The sequence below is a fragment of the Ovis aries genome, chromosome 16 (genome assembly GCF_016772045.2).
Source record: "Ovis aries strain OAR_USU_Benz2616 breed Rambouillet chromosome 16, ARS-UI_Ramb_v3.0, whole genome shotgun sequence".
In the NCBI taxonomy this organism is placed as follows: Eukaryota; Metazoa; Chordata; class Mammalia; order Artiodactyla; family Bovidae; genus Ovis; species Ovis aries.
This window is the reverse complement of record NC_056069.1, coordinates 56,841,481-56,854,753: the sequence shown is the minus strand read 5'-3', so window position 1 is coordinate 56,854,753 and position 13,273 is coordinate 56,841,481. Positions and strand designations below refer to the sequence as shown.

At 41.5% G+C, this 13,273-nt stretch overlaps 1 protein-coding gene across 2 annotated transcripts in view; it reads right to left on the bottom strand.

Moving 5' to 3' along the window:
- Positions 1-5,818: 5,818 nt before the first annotated feature.
- RETREG1 (reticulophagy regulator 1) overlaps positions 5,819-13,273 on the bottom strand; it is a 157,272-nt gene continuing 149,817 nt past the window's right edge. For both annotated transcript variants that reach the window (XM_027980155.2, XM_004017080.6), the window contains 4 exons: positions 11,208-11,345; positions 10,351-10,415; positions 9,983-10,109; positions 5,819-8,031 (listed from right to left, as the gene is read on the bottom strand). In XM_027980155.2, coding sequence (XP_027835956.1) covers positions 7,538-8,031; positions 9,983-10,109; positions 10,351-10,415; positions 11,208-11,345 — 824 coding nt within the window. In that variant the 3' untranslated portion in view covers positions 5,819-7,537. The remainder of the gene's footprint in view (positions 8,032-9,982; positions 10,110-10,350; positions 10,416-11,207; positions 11,346-13,273) is intronic.

The following is a 13,273-nucleotide window of genomic DNA, read 5'->3' as shown; positions in this document are numbered from 1 at the left end:
TATGACTGAGCAATTGAACTGAACTGAATCCTGTAATAAGCCCAGTATAGCAGGCTTCCCAGGTAGTGATAGTGGTACAGAACCCACCCGCCAATGCAGGAGCTGTGAGTTCAGTCTCCAGGAAGATCCCCTGGAGAAGGATGTGGCAACCCTCTCCAGTATTCTTGCCTGGAGAATCCCATGGACAGAGGGGCCTGGTGGGCTGCAAGCCATAGGGTCACAAGGAGCCGAACACCGCTGAAGCAACTTAGCAGGTACAGCACACATCCTGAATATTATTTCAACAGGTAGTCAAGACAAAGGATTTAATGAGACATTTACATGGTTAGTACTAAATCTTGGGATTCCAGAGTGAATTTACAATTAACGCCCACCTCACTTTGGACTCAGAGAAGGCACTGGCGACCCACTCCAGTACTCTTTCCTGGAAAATCTCATGGATAGAGGAGCCTGGCAGGCTGCAGTCCATGGGGTCACTAAGAGAGTCAGATACGACTGGGCGACTTCACTTTCACTTTTCACTTTCATGCATTGGAGAGAATCCCAGGGACAGAGGAGCCTGGAGGGCTGCCGTCTGGGGTTGCACAGAGTCGGACATGACTGAAGCGACTTAGCAGCAGTAGCAGCACTTTGGACTAGCTTCATTTCATGTGCTCAGTTAGCTCTGTCCTTTCATTTGTCTCAGGCCAGTTCTATAGGAGGCACTTATGTTGACGGAAAGGGGAATTCTTATACTTCTGTGCACAGCCTAGCTGAAGCAATCAGCCTGTTTCAGAATTGAATGGCTACATGTTTTGAATGCAAGGGAGCCAGAGCACCAAAGAAAAGACTTAAAAAAAAAAAAAAATCAAGTCTAGTCTTGCATTCTTCTTGCTGAAAACCTTCCAGTGGATTCCCTTGACTCACGATAAAATTTAAATGCCTTCCTGCTCTGGTCTGAATGTTTGTGTTCCCCCACAATTCATAGATTGAAAACAGTGCCCAAGATGATGGTATTATTTAAGGTGGACCTTTTGGGAGGTGTTAGGGTGTGTGGTCAGATTTCTCCCAATGGGGTTAGTGGTCTTCTAAAAGAGACCCAGGAAAGGATACAATAAGTCTGAGACTACAAAGAGGGCCCTCACCAGACCATGCTGACACCCTGACTTCCAGCTTCCAGAACTGTGTGTTTGGTGGGGGGGGGGGGGGAGTTGTTTATAAGCCACCCAGTCTGTGATACTTTATTGTCCATGAATGATAAGTTGCTTCAGTCCTGTCCCAATTCTTTGCGACCCTATGGCCCATAGCTCAACAAGCTCCTCTGTCCATGGGATTCTCCAGGAAAGAATACTGGAGTGGGTCGCCAGGCCCTCCTCCAGGGGATCTTCCCAACCCTGCATTACAGGCAGATTCTTTACTGTCAGAGCCACTAGGGAAGTCCAAAGTGACAAAGAGGGTTCCCTTTCTATTCTAGAATGCCCACTGTACCTACCCCTGACCTCCTGCCCTACCCTGCTTACCCCCTTTAGTCACACTGACACTTTTATTGTTCCTCTAGCAAGGCTAAGCAAGCATCTTTTTGTTGGTATTATGTCTCAGAAATCATTTACTATTCTGCTTGAATCAACTATTGCTGTCTTGCTCCCTTACTTTTAAGGTTTTTACCCAAATGTTTTTATAGGAGAGGCCTATCCACACCCTCTTGTCATAGTAGTGCCTACTCCCAGCTCATAAATCTTTCCCGAGCATACCTTTTCTCCACAGCAATGTGTGTGTTAGTTGCTCAGTGGTGTCCAGCTCTTTGTGACCCCGTGGACTAAACAGGCTTCTCTGACTATAGAATTCTCTAGGCAATACTACTGGAGTGAGAAGCCATTTCCTTCTCCAGGGGATCTTCCTGACCCAGGGATTGAACCTGGGTCTCCTGAATTGCAGGAGAATTTTTTTACCATTCTTTACACATCACCATACTAGACATGTATTACTCCATATCACATTACCCCCAACATCTAGCAAGAAAACAGACCTTGCTTATTTCCATTTCTGTAAGTCAGGAGTTGGAGTGGCTCACCATCTCATAAAGTTGCAGGGACAGAGCTTAAGTCACATCAAGAATCTAAGGCAGCTGAAGGTCTGACTGTGGCTGGTGGATCCCCTCAGAAGGGGCTTGTTTGCACACTGATAGCAGGAGGGTTTGGGTTCCTCCATGGAGCTGCTTAAGTGTTCTTGTAACATGGCAACTGGCTTCCCTCAGTGTAAGCAAAGTGCAAGTCACAATGTCTTTAAGTCACACACGGTCATTTCTACAATATGCTGTTACTTACAAAGGTCAGCCCTAATCAGTGTGGGAGGGGGAATGTGAGTACATGAATGGGGTGTCTTTGGGGACCAGTTAAGGAAATTGGCCACCATTAGGATTTGTTGTTTGTTTCTGATTTCCCAATTTTAGCACTGTAAGTCCAGTATCCCATGAACTGCCTCCATCCTGGGCAGACCAGAATAGTCAGTCCCATTATGGGTTAGTCCTCCATTTCCAGATTACAAGCTCCCTGGGAACAGGGACTCCTTTCTTTGCTATGTACCCCAAAACTAGAACAGTGCTGGCACATGGATTATTTAGTATGTGTTGAACGATTCTTTTGTGATAATTTTTATTCCAGAAAATTCTGAGATTATCAAAATCTTTTAAAATAGCTGAGTCCTCTGGATACCCATCTTAAGAAATGTAATTAGTATGACTCCAGCAGGGATACACAAACCAATGTATATTTTCAAGCTTTCTCTAAAATTAAAGCAGAGAATGGTTATGTTCAGTAAAGAATTTCTGTTTTCTCTTTTCCATTATCTGTGGTTCTTCAAGCATCTGTTCCTTCTTCAGGTCATTATTTCCTCCCTGCCTCCTTCCATCTATTTCATGACTCATTTCAGCATCTTTAAACTCACCGAGTGTTTTTACTTTTCCTTCAAAGGGACTCTGCTTTCTCCATCATGTGAATTTCCCCAAGGGCTGCAGTTCTATTACTTGGTCTCCTGGAGAGCCTTCTCATTCCTCTTAGTCTACCCTCAGCACACAGAGATCGTCACAATAATTCTCCTCAGCCATCTTTTCTCGTGTGTCGCTCCTTCTGCTCAAGAATAGTTATCTGTTGCCCATAGATGAAGGCTATATTCCTTTGCCTGGTTTTCAGTATCTCCTATCACCTCTCCTCACTACCTGTATCTCCAGGAATGTTTGTTTTTTCCCAGACTACAAAACAGTTCTCTACCACCAGCTAGTGTCCTCCAGCTCAACTTGATTCTAACACTATCTACCTGGAGATGAAGTCAGATCCCACAGGTCAAAATGCTCAGTCCTGCACGGCTGACCCCACTTCAGAAGCCAATTCCAGGTCCAGGTTGTGTTGCTTCTGACCAACTGGCTGTAAATCAGAGGTTTCCAAGATGTCCTCTTCAGTCTTGAGTAAGTTACTAGAGCAGCTCACAGAAATCTGGAGACTAGTTTACTCACTAGATTACCAGTTTACTACAAAGGAAACAGGGGTGACTGCTAGGTAGCTTCAGTCGTGTCTGACTCTTTGCAACCCCCTGGACTATAGCCTGCCAGGCCCCTCTGTCCATGGGATTCTCCAAGCAAGAATACTGGGGTGGGTTGCCATTTCCTGCTTCTGGGGATCTTCCCGACCCAGAGATCCAACTCACGTCTCCTGTGTCTCCTGCATTACAGGCAGGTTCTTTATCACTGAGCCACCAGGGAAGCCCTACCAAGGAAACTAAAGGATGTAAATAAACGGCCCAATGAAGAGATACTTTGAGTGAGGTTGGAAAGGTCCCAAACAAGAGATTCTCTCTCTCTGGAGTTTTGGTTATGACATCCTCTCAGCTAGCCTACAGGGCTGTCCAAAAGTCACCTCATCAAGATAACAAAGACACATTTATCATTCTCATCATTTAAGACCTTCCAAGGGTTTTAGGAGCTCCATGCCAGAATGGGACAAAGACCAAATATCTGTATTTTATTATCACAAAATCACACACATAATATCCTACTGGTTCTAAATTAATACACCTTTTTTTTGAGATTTTTCTGTCTTGTTAAGGATGATAAGAAATTCACAAGTAACTAATAGAATAAAGATGTGTCAAGTACAGTGAGACACAAAGGAAGTGGCGATGGGTATTTAGAATAGAAAAATGGCATCAACTAGGGAGATAAGTTTTCGTTAAGGAGTTGACATTTCAGATGGGTACTGAGGGAGGTGGGGATAATGAAGACTTCATCTGTAGGTGGAAAAAGGGGCTAGAGAAGAGATCCTGTGGACAGAGGAAAATAAGGGGCATATTTAGGAAGATTACATACCTAGCTTGTGTGATACAAAAGATATGGTAAAGAAAGGGAAAAAAGACAAGGAAGTATTAAGGTATCGCCTTTGAGTAAAGAGTTAAATTCTAGAATTTGCCGTTCACTTTGCAGTTGGTAAACAGTAGAGACTCAGAGTGTTTCTGTTTTTATGGGCATGAGGAATATAACTGGACCTTGAGTATATCCAGCAGCAGTATCTGCAATTGATTGGAGAAACAGTAGGAAAGAGGAGGTCTATGGCCAACAGGTCCCTGATAAAAGTGAGCCCACTGACCAAGAGAACTTTGAGTTAAATTTTTCCTCAACATATCAAGGTACTATGTTAATGTGTTTTCAAAAGTCACTTCTGAAGATTTTTAGGTGAAAACAGTAAAAATGTTGCAGAATGAGAATATAAATACTGCTTTAAACCTAGATTGACCTTCCAAAAGGAACTTGAGCCCTGCTTTATCATTTCAGATCAAAATGCATGATCAGTGTATGCTTTTCCCATTGTATGGTTTTGCTCAGCATTTCCTATGAGAGGTGAACAAGACATCTTTCTATAGCTCCTCTACAATTAAAAAGAAAATCCATGCTTCCCATTTTAATGACTGTATAAATTCTTATAGTAGCGGATCTGTAGTTTCCCACTGAACTGAATCAATCACTAGGTTTATCATTAGCACATCTTAAAACCAGAAACAAGATTATATGTAATGTCCCCTCCACCCCAACCTGCCAGAAACACACACACACACACACACACACACAAGATGAAAACCCTCGACATCCTGATGTTTGATAGACTTAAGAGTACCATTATTACATTGTGTAAATTTATAGTCACATATGGCTTCCTTGGTGACTCAGTAAAGAATCCGTAAATTTGTAAAGAATCTGCCTGTATCGCAGGAGACCTGGGTTCAAGCCCTGCATCAGGAAGATCTCCTGGAGAAGGAAATGGCCACCCACTCTAGTATTCTTGCCTAGGAAATCCCAAGGACAGAGGAGCCTGGCAGGCTACACTCCATGGGTAGAGTCAGATATGGCTTAGCAACTAAACCACCACCATTCTTCAATAAATACTATTAAAGTGCATATGTAGTTAGAACGCAAGTGTCCACAGAGAGTTGGTATGTCTCCACCATAGGGCTGGCAACACATTTTCTACCCTACCTACCTACCTCCCTATCCCCAACCCCTTTTAATTTATAGTTTATAACATTTGATTCTAGCTTTATTATTTATACCATCAAATCTTGAGTTTATCTCCTTGTAAGCTTCAGCCCATGGGATCGCAAAGAGTCGGACAGGACTGAGCGACAGAACTGAACTGACTGAAGCTTGTAACACATTCTCTAATTATTTGAGTTACTTAACTTATTTTTCTCCTCATAGAAGAAACTGAAAAGACCTTTAAACTTTCTGACTTCGTGGCCAAGAGTATTTTTTCCAATGAAGAAACATACACATAAAAAATGAAACCTGGTAACAAACTATTTTATAAATACGTGACTGTATTTTTCTCCATGTCCAGAAACTCTTGCTGAAACAGAAGTCAGGGATATTCCTCGCAAACCCACAGATCTAACACCAGGTTTCCATTTGTACCGAAATGGGCAAGATGATGAAGGCACAGGCTCACTTTTGTATTGATAAAGGACATCAAACACAGTCATGAGGCACTAGTAACACGGAAGCATCGTCAATCACGAAAAGCAAGCGGTCAGAGTCTTCAGTCACTTCTCTCCCTTTAACATTTGGCAAAATTTAGTCTACATATTTTAATACCTCAGAAAGAAAAACTAAATATGAGATGCTACATGAAAATGTCAGGTGATGTATTATCACTCTTTAGACACAGAAGGGAAGGGATGAAGTAAAGAGAGGGGACCGCAGATTTCCTGTATTCTTGGATTATCCTTCCTTTCTGAGGGGCTCAGGTGTCTGTGTGTGTCTGTCGAAATGCCAGCTCTACCTGAAAATTGAAGAGATGGTTGGTAGCTGCTGACATGGTCCCTCGTCACTATTAAAGGTTTCTATCGCACAAACAGAATTAGCTTGATTTCTGCTCTTTAGTCCTTTGTTAAAAACCTAAGTCAAATTTGATTATTTATAAGTGATCTAAAATGTTTAAAGTAAAAGAAAATATATATTCTAGCTTCCTAAGAAGAAACAGATTACAGGTTTTGACTTCAGTGGCAAATAAATACACTTGAAAGCCAAGCAAGTTTCTCTCCTGCCTGGGAGTCGGACTGTGAAAACAGTTCTTATTTCTCTATGGTGGATGACCACTTCACTCATAGAACATACCAGGAACTATTTTAAGAGACTTTTTCCGTAATATGACAGATGAGGGTTTAACCTAGTTCTGAGCAGGCAGAAGAGATCTGCACCCACAATATCCTTATCACAAATACATGACAACTGAAACAAAGAAGTGCAGCCTATCTCTGTTTACATCAAAACCACGTAGACACGTGATATCTAAGTACTTGCTTTCTACGCGCTAATATCACCCATTGCCAATACTCGAGCTGGCTGTCAATGGAGCATGCCATTTACAAGGAAGCCTAAAGTCTACAACTGCAGAAATAACATGGAAATGTGTCAGCCTATCCAACGTAAATATATTTTCAAAAAATTATCCTAGGAAATTGATTTTAATAGTATTTCCCAAGTCTTTCCACCAAAGTGACTTTGATGATTTTTGTCTTTTTATGTCAAAAATCCACCAAAAAATTTTAACTGTGTCCAAGTATTAGGAACAAGGAGCCAAAATAGCATGTGTTCACAATTGTTAATATTTCAGTGAATTACAATAAACCTGCTTTTGCATGCTTGAAAAATTGTGAAGAAAACGTAAGGAATACTTATGGGAGGATCTCAATAATTGGGTGTTTTCATTTTACTTTAAAAACAACCTCTAATATTCAACTCCGACAACACAGTAAGTGGGTGTGTGTATACATATACATATATATAAAGTCATTTCCATGCTCATTACATAAAAATAACTATGAGAAATATCGATCTATCAGTGTCAGCTGACATATATCCAATGAATTCACTGCAGAAGGAGGTGGGGAAAGACCAAAAAAATTCTAAAGTAATCAGTAAAGCTCACAGTTTGAAAAGATTCGATTTTTTTTTTTTTTTGCTTGTTTGAATTTTTTTTGGTAGTTTGTGCTCTGTCATAATAAGCCAATTCCCAGACTAATGGCCTCCGAGCAGATTTGAAAGGAAACCTGCAGACTTCTTATTTTGCTGGGCTTCTGCTTCCTGGTCTTGTGACAGTCCCAATTCACTCTCAATTTGATCAAGCTCTGACTGGTCCAGGAGTTCAAAGTCATCGCCCTCCTCCGTGTCTGTGTCCTCCCCCAGGCTGGGAGCAGCCTGAGACAGCGCTTGGTGCACGCCCGCTAACTGGTCTTTGACTGCGGCGGTCACCGCAGCCGTGATGACATCCCCAGCCAGGTTGCTCATCAGGTGCAGGGTCTGGTCACTGCTCAGAGGAAGGGTGAGACCAGCTGCTGACTTCTTCTCTGTGCTCCGCCTGGGACCACTGTCCAACTGCTCCTTTTTTCTCTTGAGTTCAGTGGGCAGGCCAAGGCTCAATTCATCTTCATCATTTGTTCCCGTGCCATTTTCTAGTGATGGAAAATCTGAAAGGTCTCGAGAGAAAACTTCCTCACTAGGTCGGTCAAGATCTGTAAAATGCAGAATAAAAGTTGAGGCTTAAGCACCATAATAATTTTTTTTTTTAATGATTCAACTTTTAACTGATGAAGCTATTGTGTTTAGTTTTTAAGTTGTGTCTGACTCTTTGGCAATCCCATGGACTGCAGCCCATCAGGCTCCTCTGTCCATGGGATCTCCCAGGCAAGAATACTGGAAGTGAAAGTGAAAGGCACTCAGTCATGTCCCATTCTTTGAGACCCCATGGACTGTATACAGTCCATTGAATTCTCCAGGCCAGAACACGGAAGTGAGTAGGGTTTCCTACTCCAGGGGAACCAGCCTACTCCAGAATAACCCTCCAGGGGATCTTTCCAACCCAGGCCTCGCTCCATAGTGCATGGGGTTGCAAAGAGTCGGACAAGACTGAGCGACTTTCACTTAAGAATACTGGAGTGGACTGCTGTTTCCTTCTCCAAGCGGGATCTTCCCAACCCAGGGATCAAATCCGGGTCTCCCACATTGCAGGCAGATTGTTTACCATCTGAGCCACAGGGAAGCCCCTGAGACAGGATGCTTAAGATCAAAGGGTTTGTTATCCTGGTCTTGCAGATGTTTACAGCTTGTAGAGCTTGAGAGGAATTCAGTGAGCCTCTTGTTCTAATACACTTTAAAGATGAGGAAATTGAGATCCACAGAAATTATGTCACCTGTGCAAGGCCATATAGTAAGTTAATGACAAAGGCAAGGCTACACATGGGTTTCCCAATCTCTCAATCTGTATTATTTCAACATCACACAGCCTTCTTCCTTCCTCTAGGAGAAGGAAGTGTGTTCTTGCCTATAAAGACGTGTAAAATAATTCATTCATAATCCTTTATTATAATTGCTTATATTTTCAGTATATGGTTAAAATGACTTGAAATAATCCAATGAGACCAGCACAATAATAATAATCCAATGAGACCAGTGTGTGTTATTGCACAAGAGCTGTCTTAAATTTTATTTTAAATTGTACTTTACCTAATTATAAAAAAGAAGAAAGCTTTCTTTTTTTTTTTTAACTAACTTGGAAGAAGAATATGAGCAACCCTGGAGTCAGCTTTTGATTCAGGAAACCTGTCCCCCATGGTTCAGTCCCTCTCAATGAGAGCTAGCCCTGGATACATGGGATTAGCTTTTCTCTTCCTCTTTCCCACAGCTGTGGTCTTTCCTGGTGGCTCAGACAGTAAAGAATCTGCCTGCCATGCAGGAGACCCGGGTTCGATCCCTGGGTCAGGAAGATCCCCTGGAGATGGGAATGCCTATCCACTCCAGTATTCTTGCCTGGAGAATTCCATGGGGTCACAAGGAGTTGGACACGACTGAGTGTATGTGTGTCTCACTATTTCCTATTACTGCTATAAATAATGCTACCAGATATTCCAGATTTTTTTTTCATTGTCAATTATTTCTTTTCAAAATAAAGGCAGAATTGGACGTTGACTGGCTTAGATTTTTTTCTCACACTCTTAAATAATAGATTTTGAGATATAATTCATAGCCTATAAAATTTGCCCTTTTAAAGTGTACAGTTAGGTGGTGTTTGGTGCATTCACAAGGCTGTACAACATCTCCACTATCTAATTCTAGAACATTCTCATCACCCAAAAGGAAACATATTAATTACCAGTCACCCACCAGTCCCTCTTCCCCCAGCCCCTGGCAGTCACTCATCTAATTTCCTTGCACATGGACTTGTCTGTTTTGGACATTTCATATAAGTGGAGTCACACAATGCATGGACTTGCGTGTTTGGCTTCCTGCCCTCAGCATATCATGTTCAAGGTGTATCCATATTGTAGCAAGTGCCAGTGTTTCTATAGCCCAGTGATATTCCATTGCATAGCTGTAGCACACTTTATCCAGTCAGAAGCTGACACAGTTAAATACTTTTGCATGGGCTCAAAATAACACTCAGAGCATTTACAGGTGTGAGCATACCATCAGAAGTGTCTGTCTGTGGAGTGTATCCTTCTGAGAGGTTGAAGGTCCCATTGTCCGTCCAGGAGATCTCAGACACATCGGTGTCAGACACAGACAATTCTTTGGCGGCAGTGGTGAGGCTAATCTGTATTAATATAAATGCCAGTGACACATTTCAAACTTCCATGGGATGTCTTTCTAAAAATCCAACTAACACCGAAAATGTCAGAATAGTAAGAACCAGATGAGTATTTTCCTTTTAATAGTTCAATCATCTTAGAGAAATAGGAGAAGTTGTATTAAGAAAATCATTCCAGTTTTGGTACAAGTAGATACATTGACAGGCAAACCACACAGGAATAAATTGAAAACTGAACAAAAAATACCTTAGGACAAAGAGCTGAAAAGTCTAATTCACTGTCATCTTTATGACTTTTTTCTTTTTCTGCTTCTGTTGAGAAAAAATTTGGAAGCTTTCAGTTTCCCGGCCAGCTCAGAGTGTATTTTATCCATTATTTATCCTGATCCCACAATCCTCATATCCTCCATTGCCTCCACGTAATTAAATGTTTGCACATCCAGAGCTTCACATATTTGCAAGTGTTTGGTTTCCGAGGGAAATGGTCCATATCAGTGGCTCTCACAGTGTGGCCCCTGGACCACAGCAGTAACAGCAGCACTGGGAATCTTTTAGAAATACAAATTCCCAAGCCCTCCCAGAGACCAACTCAATCAGACACTCTGGGGGAAGCCATGAAATCTAAACTTTAAGATGCTCTCGAGAAACTTCTGGAGCTCGCTCTAGTTGAGACTCTATAAGATCAGAAGCCAAGTTAAAATGTGAGAAAGGATCGCGCTGGCCTTCCCTCCATTTTCTTTTCCTTCCCCTCTTCCATGGCGCCCACTCTCTGCCCTACCTGTGTCATTTGTTATTTGCAAGCACCTGCCCCAAAAGCAAACAATGTCGAGAAAGTACACAATAAATAGCAAATAAAGGCCTCCGAAGCCTTTCCTCTTTCCCCCGATAGTTTGGATTAAAAAGCCACTTTATTATATGTGCGAGAAAAGAATAATAAGTGCCTAAGTAGGAAAAAGCTATGTTACTTTGTGGGGGGATGTGCTTCTGTAATAATATGTAGTTAATGGCTAAAACACCCTAAAATGCATTCAAAGTGATTTCATAATAAACGAGCCAGCAATGCCTCATTTCAGGTGTGGAATCTAAAATCCAAATGTTACCTACCAGCTCTCTCACGTTTCTTCTGGTTAATATATTCTCTGATTCCAAAATCTAGCTTCAGGAGAAATGACTTGATTTTGCTGTATATTTTTTGTCCGATATCATTACACTTGAACAGTGGACACAAAAATGCACACAGCACTGAAAGATAAGGAGGAAGAGAGGTCAGGGGAAATGACCTTGCTTTCCAACTACCTATTAGTATTTCACAAAATTATTTCAGTTCCTTTACTGACAAACTGGGGTTTTTTCCCTTGGGGAAATGCCTCTGTGAAATAAGTTCATAATTTCATTCTTCTCCTTGTAATGAAAACATTTTCTCCTACACACACACACACACACACACACACACACACACCTCCCATGATCACTGTTCTCATAGACTTGTAATTTGATAACTCCATCCACTCAACCCTCTTACACTCAAAATTCATACAAAGGTTACATGCTTCTCACACAACAGTCCTGGATGAAAATATCAACTCTACTTATTTGTTAAATGACATTTCTCCATAGAAAAGTTATCACGATCCATTAGCCTCTCATCAGTCATATTAGGATAACACCACCATCTCTGGGGGTTGCTGTGAAGAATAACTGAGATGAATACAGACCATCTGAATAACGCCTGGCCCTTATTTAGACACTCTTTCCCTGGCTCTCTTCTCCTTTCTCTCTTAAACAAGGCAGCTCAAGGGCTGAAACATTCCACATGAGTTCTACTTGGGAGAATGAATTTGAGCCCTGACCATTTGCCTTCCCTTGTGGCTCAGTTGGTAAAGAATCCGCCTGCAATGAGGGAGACCTTGGTTCAATCCGTGGGTTGAAAAGATCCCCTAGAGAAGGGAAAGGTTACCCACTCTAGTATTCTGGCCTGGAGAATTCCATGGACTATACAGTCCATGGGGTCGCAAAGAGTTGGACATGACTGAACGACCTTCACTTCACTTCATCTGCCTTTTGTGGTAGGCTTTTGGTATATGAAAAGAAATGAAGATCAACACTATGCCCTAATCAATACTGTATGCCCTCGTGTTTATTTCTTTGCAGTTGTTAGGACACATGCCCATTTACCTTTTTTAAATAGGAGTTGTAAACTCAAATATCTTTAGAAGCCAAGGAGGTGTATGTAAAATGTAAAGGCTGGTGCAAGAAAAATAGGGAAATAAGAAGGTTAGTTTAGTGGAGAGTTGCTGCCCCATCTAAAAAGGTGGCAAGGCCAGAATGTCACATATTTCAGGAAAAGCATGAAGTCACAACTTCTTTACAGCACTTTCGAGTTATAGCTGATATATGATAAACTGCATACATTTAAAATGTACAGTTTGAAAAGTTTTGACACATGCCTATAACTAAGAAATTGTCATACTGACAAATAATGAACATGCCTGCCAGCCCCTAAAGTTTCCTCCTGTTTCTCTTAGCCCTTTCTCTCCTGCCTTTCCCCACCCCACCCACCCCATCCTCAGAGAATCACTTATGTGTGTTGTCACTAAAGATTATTGTGAATTATATATAAATGGAATCATACAGTGTGTAGTCTGTTTTTTAACCTGGCTTCTCCCGCTCACCTAATTACTTTTATATTTGTCCAGATTATTGCATATATCAATTTTTTAGTGTTGAGTAGTAATCCACTTTATGGTTATATCACAATTTGTTTACCCCCTTCTCTGTTGATGGACATATGAATTATCTTCTCATTTCAGCTACTACAGATAAAGTGAAAGTTGCTCAGTTGTGTCCGACTCTTTGCAACCCCATGGACTATATAGTCCATGGACTGTTCCAGGCCAGAATACTGGAGTGATTATAAACATCTGTGGACAAGTCTTTGTGAAGGTGTATGCTTTCATTTCTCTTGGGTAAATAAATACCTTGCTTTGAAATGGCTGGGTCCTTTGAAAAACTGCCAAATTGTTAGCCAGAGTGGCTGTGACATTTTACCGATTCATGAGAACTCTAATTGTTCCCTATCCTGCCTAATACTTGATACAGTCAGCAGTTTTAATTTCCACCACGTTGGCGGGGGTATAATGGTGTCTCATTGTGCTTTTTTAAAAAAATAA